The sequence below is a fragment of the Laccaria bicolor genome, genomic scaffold (genome assembly GCF_000143565.1).
Source record: "Laccaria bicolor S238N-H82 LACBIscaffold_13 genomic scaffold, whole genome shotgun sequence".
NCBI classification, from domain to species: Eukaryota; Fungi; Basidiomycota; class Agaricomycetes; order Agaricales; family Hydnangiaceae; genus Laccaria; species Laccaria bicolor.
In genome coordinates this window covers 1008220-1022844 of record NW_001889884.1, presented here as the reverse complement: position 1 = coordinate 1022844, position 14625 = coordinate 1008220, and the positions used below count along the sequence as shown (strand labels likewise).

Genomic DNA, 14625 nt, shown 5'->3' with positions numbered 1-14625 from the left:
GGCAGAGTTGGAGAAGGCGACGCGACGCGTTGTTGTGGTTTGTTGATGACAATTCGTGTCACGCCGCTTTTGTCACCTCAGTCTCCTGAGTCACCACCACTGGCAACTCTCCTCCTTCCGTTATTACACGTTGAAACCGACGGTGCAAGATGAGGCATTAGAACAAGATCAACTTGTCTCTGTATCCCCGTACACCAGCCTCCCTGAAACGAATGAAGGACCCTGTCACCTCAGCTCTGTTTCCAGAAATTTCGACCATTTTCGCGCGTGTTCCACCAAGATCGTTGGAGCTCACTAATCCGTCTCGCTCGTTCTCCGCTTAGGCTCACTCGAACCTTCTAAACGTTTCTTCTGGTTCTGCTGGGGTATAAAAATGGTCCCTACCTCGCCCTCATCCTCCTAACTCTCAAATCAAGTTTAACATTCCACTTCTGAACACTTCCTCTACAAACCTATCTTCTTCTTAACCTGCCTCACTACGATGTCAGTGTTCTACTACGAGCCATTCTACGACTTCGACCGCTTCTTCGACAATGTCCTTTCCCCGCGCACAGTCCGCAATTTCGGCGGTGACCAACAGGTCCAAAGGCGCGTCCAAAGCGACGCTACCCCTGAGGGAGCCGTTCGGGATTTGAAGCCAAGGTCCGTTATACTTTATTCATGCCCAGACTGCAATCGCTAATCTCCAACAACAGGATGGATTTACACGAAGACAAAGAGAAAAATGTCGTAACCGCATCATTCGAGTTTCCAGGCTCGAAGAAGGAGGATGTCCAGCTCGAGATTCAGAACGGTCGTTTGACTGTGTCGGTTGAGAACAAAATCTCGGAGGAGTACAACGAGGATGGTTATGCGGTGCGCGAGCGCCGTTTTGGAAAGTTTTCAAGGACGCTTCAGCTGCCACAGGGAGTCAAGGTAATTCATTGAGTTTCCTCACCTGGGTCCTTGCTGATGTGTTTACTTACGCACTTTAGGATGACGAGATCAAGGCCTCTATGGAGAATGGTCTTTTGACTATCACGTTCCCGAAGTCAGCTTCTGAGCTTACCCCGAAGAAGATCACTGTTTCGTGAATCCATGTTCAGTGGCGAGCGATTAGTCTGGTATCCTTCGAGGATACATTATGGTTTTCCTTGGTCTTCATACTGTACTCTCAGTTGTATCATACGTGTTCATATTGAATTCGGTAGCATGTATCCGAAAGTGAAATGAATAAGTTCCTCGAAAATATGCGGTTCGGTGTTCATGAAGACTACTAAACATATATAATGGCTACCAATCTAATTTGGCAGTTGAAGATCTGAATTTCACACGTAATTTGGTGCAGCCCTCTCAATCCTATACAAGTGGCGACTCAAAGGAAGATGATCAGAAAAGCAGTCCACGCTGGCATATATCGATGTAGACTGCACAGGGTAAAGTAAATGTCCGATATAGCGATAGGCAACGAATTAGTAGTTACTAGTAAATTATTGATCCAACGGCTTCCCAACGTTCGCACTGGCAAAAAACCGGTCAGCAAACAGAATTTTTTCAAATTGGTGTCAATGACGTACGCGAAACCCTTGCCATTGTTTCCAGAATAGCGGCAGACTACGAATTGAGACTCTGCATCGGGGTTGATAGTGCCGGCGGCACAGACGCCGACGGCGCACGCGACTTGAGTCTCGCTCTGGAACACGACCTGCATGAAAATGGTAAGCAAGAGTTGATTGTAAACTTGGAAGACACTAACATTGATAAAGTGGCCATTGTTGTCGGTAGACTTGGGGTTATTATCTGCAGGAAGATGCAAGAGGTTAGAGTGGGATTGTTGATTATGGTTTTTCTAGTAACGAACAATCAAAGTCGGCTACAGATGAACACATTAGCCGGTTTATATATCTATCAATTCAAGACTCACAAGCTTCGCCCATCCAGCTGTTTACGGCGTCCATAATGGGGTATGGTTTGGTTGTGCGGGGCCCACCGACATACTGTTCGTAGTCCAGAAGTCAGGATGAGCCAGCGACGAGGAAGGGACTGCTTACAAGATTTTCAGAGTAGTCGTTTGAAGTGCTGCACAAAATGTTAGCGCACGCTGCCATCTTTGCTAAGCGATAATATTAACCTGTGCTGGAACACACATTTATTGGCGTAGGCTTGAGTATCCGGATAGAGAGCGGCGCTCCAGGTAACGGGATCCGCTCTGTATTTGGTTCTGGCATCGTTATGCTGAGTTAAGGCATCGGCAGAAAAGCCGTCTGTGCCTTGAGAGTGACGAGTTATAGAAATCAGAGACTCTACAAAAATCGCACCATAAAAAATCTTACCGCTCTGATACACAGCAGCAGGGGTGGGGCCAGCATAAGGAGCAATGGTCGCAGGAGTGGAACTGGAATGGTTATCCATGTTGTCGTTCGTCACGCCGTTGAGACGCTTCTTCATGAAACCGTGGGACGCAGAACTTGAGAGGGCCAGAGAAAGAGAAATGACAGTGAAAGACGCCAACTTCATTTTATCAGTAGTTGAAAGGGAGGGGAATATAATTGTTGAGATGAAGGACTGCTGAGATGAAGGACTGTTGAGATAAAGGACTCACCACAAATTGTACCAGCTATTATACTGAAAAATCTATAACCTCCGCATGTTTAACTGCGGGCATGAGTAGCTTTGACGGGAGTAAATCGCCGGTTGGAATGACATCAGGAAAACTACACTTCACTTGTTGGGCTTACATCGCTTGTGATCTCACTTGAATCACTTCGGCACTTGATGTTACAGCCACAACTTCCTTTCAAACTCGAAGTGAGTCCAAGTGGGGATTCAAGTCACTCACGTCAGTAAGTCATAAGTGCCTGCGCTCACAAAAGCCATCGGGATGCTCAAACACGCTACTTAGAAATTATTCCTAAGTGCATTCGAAGTCCGACGACATGTGACAATGTTGAAATTTTCACCATCGGTTTTTCTTTTCAACATTCATCATAACTGAGCGGTGTCCAACCTGCCCTCGCCAAATCCCACTCCAGTCTGTGCCTGCTCACTCGCCGACATGGAAAACGAACCGTAGTCATCACGCGCTCGACATTTGCTGGTGTAGGACTGAGTCCGCTGTCCAGCAGGACGTTTTGGGTACGTCTTTCCTCCCTTTATCTCCTCTTCGCTTTGTATTTTGATAGGGCAAGCTAACATGCATATCCTATATTACAGACAAATGCAAAACATATTAACGGTCTCACAGAACACGATGACGAACCTTAGCCATCACACGCTCGACCTTCGCTAGTGCAGGATGGTTTTCTTGTACTTCTAGAGGGGAGGAAGTTGATGTTGGGATACAGCAGAGAATACGACAACCTTGGTCATCTGGTCTGTTCCCTTCTCCCCTCCCCGCCTGTCCCCTTTTCACAACTTCACCCTACCCAGGTACCATCTCCTCGACTACGTCTACACCGCCTTCCGCCACCCTCATATGGAGATCCCCACCGAGCCAAAAACAATCTGGTTTGTTCCCTTCTTCCCCGCCTGTCCCCTCCTCATGACTTTACCCTACCCAGGTACCTCGACTACATCTACACCATCTTCCGCCATGCTCATATGGAGACTCCCACCGCCGTCTTCACCCTGCCCAGATTCTGAGCTCATTCGCATTAGATGGAGGTGGCGGCAATCCCATCGCCGTTTTCGCCGTGCCTACATATTCGACATTTGGGTATGTCTCCTTTTCCCTTCCCTTCCACGTGATCTTATTTTCATGCAGGCTGAGCGCGCGTTCAAGTTCTGGATCACGGGGGTGTCTACTGCCGGCATTCCGGATCGTAAGGAAGAAGCAAAATTCTCGGAGGACAACTGGGGCGCCAGCACCGTGGGCTACATCGATTCTATCAACAAATTGTCACGAAGACAATTTGCGCATCGAGGGGATAGGCATTGGCACTGTGAACGAGTGAAACGGGTCATTTTGGTTTCTCCATGAGCGAGCCTGAAGGGTGGGATGTTGGGTTGCGGGATGTTTGGCTTTCTACGCATTTCAGAGGTTCCTTGAGCCGCTACATTGTAGGTAGACATTGGTACCATTTAATATACTCTTTTACCCTACTAAATATACCATTCTGTGTGAAATCGGGAACAGTTCGAGACTGCTATTTCATCACTTGGTCACTTTTGAGATCAACTTGACATACGACTTACCCACTTGAGTCTTCACTTGCATCAAGAGGAATCACTTGGCCAAGGCAGCAACCTACTTAGCCAAGTGAGTTTCCTTTGGCCACTTGAGTTCACTTTCGTCACTTGGCCACTTGTCAAAGTGACCTAAGTGACATAAGTGGACGTGTAGTTTTCCTGATGGAGATGCTCGGAGAACCCAATGAACGGCCCCCGGTACGCAGCAGGTCAAAGGATGGTTGTTAGGCATGCGACCCAACGACTTGTAAGGCCGTCGAAAAGATATGCCAGGTAATTCGCGGGTTTCTCGCCACTCCTACCTCCAGGCCTACACTGACTTCCCGTATCGTTGTCAAGCTTTTGAAGTTCCACTGGCAAGTCAAGGTCCCAATTGGTTGTGTGGCACCTATCCGACAGCCGGCCCCTGGCCTGGGGGCTTTAACGTTCGGATTAGTGAGCAGCAGTTTCATATTTCAATCATTTCTCTGAACCGAAAGACGTCGGGGATCAGTCACAAGTCGGAATTAGATTTCAAAAGGTGTGCAAGAACCTGGCGGCGTTATCAAAAATATCTTTTCTGGCTTCTGCTGCGCCTCCACCACCAATGAGAAGACGTTCCGTCCGTGACACGTCAATACAAGATATAGGGCCATCCAGAAACAAGGCAACAGTCCAGTTCAACTCCCGGTTTTATGGGTACTGAGCATATCTTGTTGCCACTCTACAGAGAAGAGACCAGTTGGCAGTGAGACGAGACCGCTGCTAGCAAGGGGAGTTGGAATTTAAATCATTAAAGATGTAGCAGCTTTTGCACTTTATTCAGAATGAGAATGAGGCGAAGCCCACGAGATCGATAAAATTTGAATGTCGCTCCTCGTGATTTGGGAGAAGGGGCAACAGGCGGGCCGGTGGGCCGAAACTCCCTTCACAAACCAACTTGCAGTGGAGATGCCCGTGAACGAAATCATTCAGACTGGCGATACATTGCAAAGAGATGATACTTTCTTTTTGGACCATGTTGTTTTTTGGTGAGTTTTCAAGTTACATTTAAAGTCCATAAGTGGATAACAGCAATCGATTGTGATATACAGGTCGAGGACACTTTTTTCAAGGTGCCCCGCATTCGGTTTGAGGTTGATTCTAAAGTGTTTGCCACTATGTTCTTGCTTCCTCCGGGAGAGGCTGCTGCTGTAGAGGGCGTGGATGAGAAATCTCCGATCAAGCTGGAGGGTATTCGCCGAAGAGATTTTCGAAATCTTCTGCATGCAATTTATCCGAATTTGTAAGTATAGGAACCGTCGGAAAATGCGAGAAATAAAAACTGCGATAAAAGGGTCCCCAAGCGTCCAGATCCCTCACAAGATGAACTGCTAGCTTTATTGCATTTGTCGACAATGTGGGAGTTTAAAGAGGTAAAAAATCTTGGATATTTCGTTATCATTTACTGAAGAATAAACAGGTCCGAAAAGTTGTAATTGCGAAGCTGACTGAGAAGCCCATGGATGCCATTCAAAAAATACAACTTGCAAGGGAAGCAAAGGTGTCTCAATGGTTACTTTCCGCATATGCAGAACTTGTTAGTAGCGACAAACCGTTGACCCTGAAAGAAATTGGAACACTTGATTGGGAAACCATTGCACGACTGCTTTTGGTTCAGCAACAACAGCCAGAGCTTTGGAGAAAACAGATTGAAAATGCAGGAACTACCGGGCATTATTGCCCCAGGGGTCATTACTTCAACATTGATGAACTCAAACTGAATATTTTTGGGAGTTCCGATGCAGAGAGATCAGGGAAAGAGGCATTCGAGTCAGAATTACTTGGTATACACGCATGGGAGGCGGAATGGGAGGGTAGATAAATTTTGTAGTCTGCAAGCGAGTAGGCTGAATCTGAGCTCACCTACATGATTGCGTCGTGTTCTAAATGAGTTGAAATTTTCTGAGCTTGACAGCCAAGTATCTGATTGCTGACGCTCATAGAAAGTTGGCAACCTTGGTTGAGCCGCCAGTCGTATGATGCTTTTGGTCCAGCAGCAACGACCAGAGAAACCTGAAGGGCGCAGGTCATACCTAAATGACGAAATCAGGGGTATCCCATCTTGTAAAAAAGGAGTCACTGAAAGGAGTACAACAAGCAAAACCACTAACCAAAATATCATTTCACCATCCGTCAATGCCAAGACACATCCGTATGGCTTCAGACCTCACAAGAAAAAGCCTCGTGCTCGAAAGGGTTGAACGGCATGACATTTATTACCTCGAAACCGTCGTATTCCGTGTAAGACATCTTTCTTCTATTACGTTGACAGACTAATGGTGAGCGACAGGTTGAGGACACCCTCTTTCGCGTACCTCGCCGTGGTTTCGAGTTGGAGTCCGTCATATTCGCATCAATGTTTTCACTTCCTCCTGGAAAGCACAACCCCGAGGGTCAAGATGATGATTCTCCTATAGTACTGCAAGGTGTTAAAAAGAGGGATTTTCAAAGCTTGTTGGAGATGATGTACCCTATGTAAGCCTCGTCTCAAATTTCCTTCCACCTGCATTGGATTAATCCTGGTTTTGAGGGGACCGAATCTTCCGAACTTAACGCATGAAGACCGTGTTGCCGTTCTCCATCTATCGACGATGTGGGAGCTGGTCAAGGTGATAGTTTTTGGAATACGCATACCCACACGCTAATTATCCTGATGGTGTGTCAGGTTCGTAAATCCGTAATCGAAATGATGGAAAAGACACCTTTGGACGCCGTCGAAAAGATCCTAATTGCAAAAAAGGAACGAATCTCCACCTGGTTACTAACCGGGTACTTCGCGCTCGTCAGAGAAAACCCCCTCACCTTTGAAAGAGTCAAACTGCTCGACTGGGAGACGGTTGCAAAGCTCTTTGCTGTTCAATATCAGTCCAAGATGCCGGAATATTGCGAGAAAAACCGTTTCACAGGCTACTGCACGAGCTGTGGGCATCGATATCCAGATAATATCCTGGGGCGGCTTACGCCAACAGAAGGCCTTGTGGAAAGAGTATTTGGGCAAGAGATACGGTTTATTCGAAAGGAAGAGGAGGAAAAATGGAGGGATCGCGGAGACGGAGACTCAGACATGGAATCATCAGACTCTTCGGACTCGGATTGACATCTGTATCATTAGACCAGCAGTGGTAGTGTATCGCGTCGTATCAAGTTCAACCGTCGCGGTCCCAAAGAGTTGTGTCGTGACTCGGTTGTGACTTGATGTGGAAACCGAGTCTATCGGAGTCCAAACCTCCCTCTTCAATCCCTCTTCTCTCCTCTTCTCCTCATCGCTCGCAGTCCTGAGAACCCATTGGACCCTACTCTCGCTGAGGCTCCTGGCAACGCTTGGGCAACGCCGTGGTCGGCGGTGCCGTGTGACTCAGAAAGTGTCCTGAGGAGTCATTTGGATCCTTTCAATTACGTTTCACGACTCCGTCTGACGAAATGTCTCTCATGAGGCTGGCGTATAAAAACCTCATAGGTTTTACGCCAATTGTCACCAATCGCTTCAAGTCGACAATGGTATCTCTCCCAGCTGCTGCTTCCTCTGCTCAGATCGTTACTCTCCCCAATATCCCGGAGCTCTATGACGAGAACTTCCTGGATGTCCTCATCCCACTCAAGCAGGCTGATGTGTTCTTGGAAGTGGATCGTCCAACCGTTCTGAACACGATGATGGAAGCTCTCAAGTCGACGGTTCATCAGACGTTCACTGAGAACTTGGCCCCGGCATACAGCTCCACTGGCTCTCCTACGCTCGACGCTTTCCAGAGTCTCACACGGTATTCGGATGCTTCCGAGATTAAGAAGCATCTCGACAATGCTTGGAAGGAAGATCCAGCTCTTGCTTTAAGAATCATCTGGTGTTTGAGGAGCATCCACGACGGCAAGGGCGAGAAGGAGGCATTTTATAGGTACGCCTCTTTTTTTTTTTCTTTCTTTCTTTTTCAAACTCTGAACCTCTTCTCGTTCCATAGGGCGTACGGTTGGCTCTTCGATCACCACCCTCGAACTGCTATCCTCAACCTCCCCCTTCTTGTCAAGCCGGTCTGCACCACTCCTCCGAAGAAAGGGAAGGAGAAGGAAGCCAAGTCGCACGGCTATTGGAAAGATCTCCTCAACATTCTTGCTCTCGCCACCGTCGACCAGTTCGGCAGCTCTCACTCTACCTTCCTGCACTCCCCTCGCACGCCAGCCACAACTTTTTATAGCTCCGAAAAGAGAGTCAAGCATTCTCCAGACGTTGTCGCTGCTCACATCGAAGCGGCCAGACTCTTCAATGAGCAGAAGAAAGCTGAAGCAAAGCAGAAGAGGGACATCGTGAGGGCACAACATTATGAACGTCTTGTGGGGAAGCTTGCACAGCCAAAGTACCGCGCGCTGTATATCGCCGTCTCCCGCCTCTTCGCTGAGCGCTTGGGAGAGGATATGCGTATCCTTGACGAGATTAGCGGTCTTGCACCGGACGTGGACCGAATCCCCTACCTCAAGAAAATCTCACTCGCAGGGAAATGGGCACCAACTCCACGGGGCTCCCATGATCGCGTCACTAATATCTCCACTGCCATCTCTCTTCTCCTCCACCACAATAAAACTCCCGACGGCGGCTTTCCATCCGCTCTTCAGACATCATTGGAACCTAAGGTGGAGGCGGTCATTTTGCGCTCGTTCCTCCAGCGCTGGATCCTCAAGCCACTCCGTCAAGCTTCTTCCTGCCCCGAGCCTCTCATGTCCGCCAACCGCTGGACTGAAATTCGTTACAATCGGGTTCCCTCTATCTGCATGAAGAACAACACTGAGCACTTCTTCAAGCATGATCCTGACGGCTTCCAGAAGTACCTAATCTCAGTGGAGAGCGGGAAGAAGACCATTAGCGGCGCGACCCTACTTCCTCACGAACTGGTCGCTGAGGCTTACTCGTGTGCAGCTGACTCTGATGGTGGAAAGTACCCACAGCTGGCAGAATTCAAGAAGAGCCTGGCTGAAACAAAACTGCGAGTTGTCGAGGCTCAGTGGAAGACCTTGATCAAAAACTTGCAGGACTCTGGATCCATCGAGAACTCCATCGCCATCTGCGACGTCTCTGGATCCATGGGCTCGATATCCTCCAAATTTAACAAACGAGACGTTGAGCCAATCCTCCCCGCCATCTCCCTCTCCCTCGTCCTCGCCTCCCTCTCCAAGCCACCCTTCAACGGCGGGTTCATCACCTTCTCCGCCCATCCAAAGTTCGTCCAGTTGGACCTTACAAAGTCGCTCTATGACATCGTCAACGAAATGGAACGCTCTCAGTGGGAGATGAACACAGACTTGAACGCCGTCTTTCTCAAGCTCCTCCTCCCGCTCGCTGTGAAGAACAAGGTGAAGTCGGAGGACATGATCAAGCGTCTTTTCATCTTCTCTGACATGCAGTTCGACGCTGCGGAGAACACGTGTTCGGATGCTGGTTCTTGGGCGACGAATTACGACGTTATTGAGAAGGCGTATAATGAGAAGGGGTATGAGGTGCCGCAGATTGTGTATTGGGATTTGAATGGCTTTGGGGCAAAGACGTTTGAAGTGGATAGTGGGAGGAAGGGGGTGGCGATGATGAATGGGTTTTCGCCGGCGTTGTTGAAGGTGTTCATGGGGGAGACTGAGGAAGTTGAGGAGTGGGAGAAGGTTACGGAGAAAGGGGATAGCGAGACGGTGGTGGAGGAGAAGGAGGAGGACCAGTTCACTCCGGTGAATGTGATGAAGAAGGCGTTGTTGAAAAAGAGCTTTGAGGAGCTCGTTGTTGTCGATTAAGTTATTCTGCCGTTCCTTGCTAGCTATCTAACCCCACTCATATCACACCCCACACTTCGTCATACTGTATTACTAGTCACCTACATACATACCCCGCTCACTTGTATATATCTTGTACATATAATATACGCTCGTTAAGTTCGCTCTCTTGCAATGTCGTGAATTCAACATAACTCAATCGGGAGTCAATATCTAGAGCACCTCGAATGTTGACACCTTCTCTTGGTTCACTCTTTCAAACGAGCACTGTTCTGACTACCTGGAGGTATGTTGGTGATGGAACCCATTCTTGTCTCGAAAGTTCAGGGCGAATGAAGTGGATCCGTCTCTGCAAGAGATACGAAGGTCGGGAGAGGGTGTACCACGGAGCATACGCTTAACATCTGCAATGCGAAGTTTTATCATGTACACATATATTACACCTGAATCTGAACAAACATATCAAAAACCGCTCGTCTAACGGAGTGCAGTTCAAGACCTACAAAATAAATCAAACCCTCTTATCAGCAAGCTATCTTCCACCCCGAATCATATCCACTCCTGTGATATCATCCTTTGACGGATCCCGCTCCAAGTCGCTTGTTGTGGCCACTTTCTTCTTCACTGGCGCATCGCCGCAGCCACAATCGTACTCGTCATCAAGGTGGGCGCAATCGAACTCGGGCTTGTTTAGACGGGCGTTGACTTCGTTGTGGACGGCGCACAGCCTAGGAAGAGGTGCTCAACAAGTCCAGGAACTATATTGAATGAGAGGTCATACCATGATGAGGCTGCTAGTCGGGAGGAAGTCTACCGTCACGGAGTTATCATTGGATATGAGAAGGAGAGAGAAAAATGGCATCATTCGTACTTGTGGTGGGTATTTCTTCAGCAATTCCTGGAATTCCGATGCACATTCTCCGCAAGGGTATAGTCTTGAAGTTAGATAGAAATATGAGCTGAGAGCTTCTCGCTCATCCAAAGTTGGATGCTGGGTATGAACACGTCAACACAAAAAAAACATCGAGGGTCCAAAGAAATGACCTCGGGAAATCGTAGTGTCATGGTATGCCTAACTCGCAGGCATCAGTACGTCGTCGTTCAACGGCTGGGCGCAAATGGCACTCACATGAGTTTCCACGTAGCGCGCCCCAGCGCAGCTCTGTTCGAATTGATTCAACAATCAGAACCCAAACCCGATGACAAAAAAAACCGAATGCACATACTTCGCAGTCTCGTTTCCCAATTTCGCCATGATAACCCCTCCCTTGACAGTGCCAATTGCAGGTTTCGAAGAGAGGCTTGGATGTAGCATCTTTTCCATCCCTCCTTCCCCGAAAATTTGGTCCGTCCATGGGTCAATGTACGATCGCGAAGGTGGATGCATGAGCGCTAGAAAAGCCAGCAAGGACTGTGTGATATTATCATTGAGAGTGCGGTAACGTGTTATGGACAACTTACCATGACGAATATAACTGCAAATAGCGATTTTGCAAACCTGGATATCATCTTGGAGGAGGACCTGCCTGGAGGCGCGCGCAGACCTCCAAACTTCTGGTGCCAAGCTGTTTGATGCTTACCTAATCCTTAGCGTGAGCGATTATTTTTCTCCTTGATGATCCGACTCCCAAGTCAATGCACAACCATCCTGCTTTGAAGTCACTGATTTACCTCTTGGTATCTCAAGTCAAACTATTCCGATTCACTTGGTTGATGAGCCCGGTCGATTCACATTTCCGGTCAGCTGCTGAAGCGCAAGTTAGTAAGCTGTCATTTTACGACGCCTGAGTCCCCTTCACAATAAATTCAATTACATTGTAGGATTATATCCTGCAATAAAAGAAACTCCGAGTTCATTTTCTGCCTTCTATAGAACCACATTTAATTTCTCTATCTGAGAGTACTCCAGCCTCAGGTCCAAGGTATATTGATTGCCTTCAACCGTCTACACTGATCAAGAGCAGTGGAAGATTGTGAGTTCACCATTACCGCGTCATTAGTGAGTAATCTATCGATTTTTGCCGCTACGTGTCGTGAAACTGACTACCAAGTACACTGAACTACTGCGAAATTTGGTTGCTCCGTAGCTGCACCGCTGCTCACTTTGATCTGAACAAGGCGAGCTTCGAAGTGTATGCAACTAACACGCAACCACCGACACCGCAGAAGTTTGGAATCGACTTCCAATGGATGCGCGCTTCTACTTTCCCAGTGTTCCTTGAAAAAAACGCCCATTAGGATTACATAACGCAACTGGAATCGTGGCTCAAGAGTGGCTGATTCACTCTCACCCCCACTACACACGAGAGACAACCTCGCAATTCGCATTGACCAAGATTAAGCCGATGGCCGCCGATCAAGAGACCAAGTCGCATGAATTAGTGGCTGAAAGTAAGGACACGGGGTTGCAACGCGATAGCACGTTCTACCAAGACACTGTTGTCTTTCGGGTAGGATTACTGAGATATTAACCTCTGGGTTTCATACTCATCAGTATGATAGGTTGAGGGTACACTGTTCAAAGTTCCACGTCGTGGATTTGAAAGTGGATCCGGTGTATTTGCCACGATGTTTACCCTACCGTCGGTCCTTGAAAAAGAAAAAGAAGGTCAAAGTGACGAAACGCCCATCATCCTAGAGGGAATAAAGAAAGATGATTTCCGGAGTCTCTTGCATCTAATGTATCCCATGTGAGTGTTGAAACGTCAACTTTGCCGACTTGTGGCACAAGAATGACTCGGCTGGCAAGAGGACCAGGGGATCCTGATGTTCCTCGAAATGGGTTAATTTCAGCTCTTCATCTGGCCACTATGTGGGATCTCAATGATGTTCGTCAACTCCAATTTTTATTTGGCGTGGCTTCCAAATCATCATACAACTTTGAAGATCCGTCGTTACGCAATCGCACGTTTAGATTCAATGCCACTGAGTTCATTGGAAAAGGTCATCCTCGCAAAACAAGAAATGGTGCAGAGCTGGTTGCTGAGTGGGTATGAAGAACTCGTAGGAGTGCAGAACCTCAGCCTCCAGGAAATTGACGCCCTCGATTGGGAGACAATTGCGAAATTGTTTTTTGTTCAAAAGCAAATATCTCCACCGCAATGTGAACGTGGCGTGAACCATTACCAATATTGCAATTGTTGCGGGGATACTGTCAGAACAACCTGTTGCATCAAGGAGGTTAGACAAGTTCGGAAGGCGCATGAATTAATCAGGGAGGTATTCGAGGTTGAATTGAAGGGGATGGAGGGTGCTGCTTGATGACGAGTCCGTAGGTAAGAAGAATCCATCTCAGATCCCTTGAACGTTCCTCGTTAATTTCAATATTCCAAGTTAATATGAACACCATTCAGAAAACACCGATGGATATCACAGCGTCCCCTATTGTCAAGTAGATGAAGTTACTTCTGAGAGTCGATATGTAGTTATGACGGTAGACATAAAGTTTCAATGGACTAAAGGCCGTCAAAGCTCTTACATAGTACCCTCCTCACGTTGGCCAGGTTGAACGCGTCACTCCACACGGCGCTTCCGCCGCCCCGCTCTTCCGCTCCACAACACTCCCAGCATTGCTCTTGTCCATGGGGCCTTGACAAACGCTAACGAGAACCCATCATAGTCACCCTTTCAACTACCTCCAGCCTCAAATGGGTGCCCGTCTGAGCTCTCTTGGTATGCCTTTCTAATGACGTTGTCATTTGTTGCCCTGCCGCAGGATGAATACTTGATTCTGCCCTGTCAAATTGAGCGTCAGAGAAGATAAAGGCGCTCCGCTTGAGGGTCTATAGGCGTACGTCCTGAGTTATACGCAGAGACGAGAAGAAGGGTTGACCGGATGATGTCACAAACATGGGCATGGGTTCGTCCAGGCAGGTTGTGGGGAATTACATGTTGACGTGCGTTCAACTGGTAACCTGGCCTGATGCACCAATGAGAAGCGCAACGACACGTCTCCTAGATTTTAACCATAGCCAAACCAGAACTGCACAAAGCAGAGTAGGCGCCATAATCGCAATTATACGGAAAAGCCAACTCTATGGAAGTCTTTTGCTATTAGGAAGGGCATCACGTCAGGAGTCAGGACAACCACTAGCCACTGCGTCAGCGCTGGTGCCGTTCTTGATTATAAGGAAAGGCAGTGTGACTAGCCGCTCATTGCGAGTACTGTCAGGCAGGCAGCTCGTCAGTCTTGACGATGCCCTAGAGTAACGAGAGCCGGTTACCTTGATACTTGAAGGAAATGGCCCCATATGATCGGGATACATTTTCGAGATGAACTCGCTGGCCGAAATATTGGTGCCTGCAAGATATGGTCAGGCTATACGGAGAGCGCAGTCGTCCGAGAAGCTTATGGTGCTGGTGCCCACAGAAAGAGCCGATGTGGCCTAGGATGCCCTCCGCGCTCCAGCATTTTCTGACCTCGTGTGCATTCGTTTTCGGGTTTCAACCGTTGAGTCGTCTCTCTCGTCTCTTGCAAGTACTCAATTTTCAAATTTCATCCGCTCGTTCTGAGTCTACGCGACGTGACGCCGACGTCATCCTCGTTATCCTTCGGCACCCGCATTTCCAAAGCGGGCTCCTGATCTTCAAAACCCGTTGCTGTAGAAGTTGACCAGAATGACGTGCCTCCCATCCTAAACTTGAGGAGGTCCTAGAAGGGAGTCTGATGTTGAGATGGGGTGAACTTCGATGATC

General features: G+C 48.1%; 6 protein-coding genes across 6 annotated transcripts; 4 read left to right on the top strand and 2 right to left on the bottom strand.

Moving 5' to 3' along the window:
* Positions 1-481: 481 nt before the first annotated feature.
* LACBIDRAFT_327723 (uncharacterized protein) lies at positions 482-1073 on the top strand (the record flags this gene model as incomplete). Its single annotated transcript, XM_001881684.1, has 3 exons — positions 482-642; positions 696-915; positions 975-1073. 3 exons carry the CDS (start codon positions 482-484, stop codon positions 1071-1073), a joined length of 480 nt encoding a protein of 159 aa, XP_001881719.1.
* A 281-nt stretch (positions 1074-1354) lies between these two features.
* On the bottom strand, positions 1355-2496 carry LACBIDRAFT_327722 (uncharacterized protein; the record flags this gene model as incomplete). The annotated part of the gene is made up of 8 exons (XM_001881517.1): positions 1355-1684; positions 1736-1779; positions 1841-1852; positions 1904-1976; positions 2031-2058; positions 2080-2092; positions 2127-2249; positions 2313-2496. 8 exons carry the CDS (start codon positions 2494-2496, stop codon positions 1355-1357), a joined length of 807 nt encoding a protein of 268 aa, XP_001881552.1.
* Positions 2497-6342: 3846 nt separating this feature from the next.
* LACBIDRAFT_298284 (uncharacterized protein) lies at positions 6343-7285 on the top strand (the record flags this gene model as incomplete). The annotated part of the gene is made up of 4 exons (XM_001881683.1): positions 6343-6429; positions 6479-6663; positions 6719-6797; positions 6854-7285. 4 exons carry the CDS (start codon positions 6343-6345, stop codon positions 7283-7285), a joined length of 783 nt encoding a protein of 260 aa, XP_001881718.1.
* Positions 7286-7839: 554 nt separating this feature from the next.
* Positions 7840-10099, top strand: LACBIDRAFT_190795 (uncharacterized protein; the record flags this gene model as incomplete). Its single annotated transcript, XM_001881682.1, has 4 exons — positions 7840-8078; positions 8142-8312; positions 8388-8808; positions 8842-10099. The coding sequence occupies 4 exons, from the start codon at positions 7840-7842 to the stop codon at positions 9949-9951; spliced, it is 1941 nt and encodes a 646-aa protein (XP_001881717.1). The 3' UTR covers positions 9952-10099.
* Positions 10100-10462: 363 nt separating this feature from the next.
* On the bottom strand, positions 10463-11085 carry LbErv2 (sulfhydryl oxidase; the record flags this gene model as incomplete). The annotated part of the gene is made up of 5 exons (XM_001881516.1): positions 10463-10658; positions 10712-10740; positions 10802-10921; positions 10975-11002; positions 11060-11085. Coding segments are annotated over 5 exons (399 nt in total), but the record flags the coding sequence as incomplete, so codon positions are not given.
* Positions 11086-11183: 98 nt separating this feature from the next.
* Positions 11184-13325, top strand: LACBIDRAFT_327720 (uncharacterized protein; the record flags this gene model as incomplete). The annotated part of the gene is made up of 10 exons (XM_001881681.1): positions 11184-11343; positions 11416-11522; positions 11563-11692; positions 11840-11903; positions 12018-12141; positions 12204-12380; positions 12433-12620; positions 12680-12920; positions 12961-13110; positions 13284-13325. 10 exons carry the CDS (start codon positions 11184-11186, stop codon positions 13323-13325), a joined length of 1383 nt encoding a protein of 460 aa, XP_001881716.1.
* Between the last annotated feature and the right edge of the window lie 1300 nt (positions 13326-14625).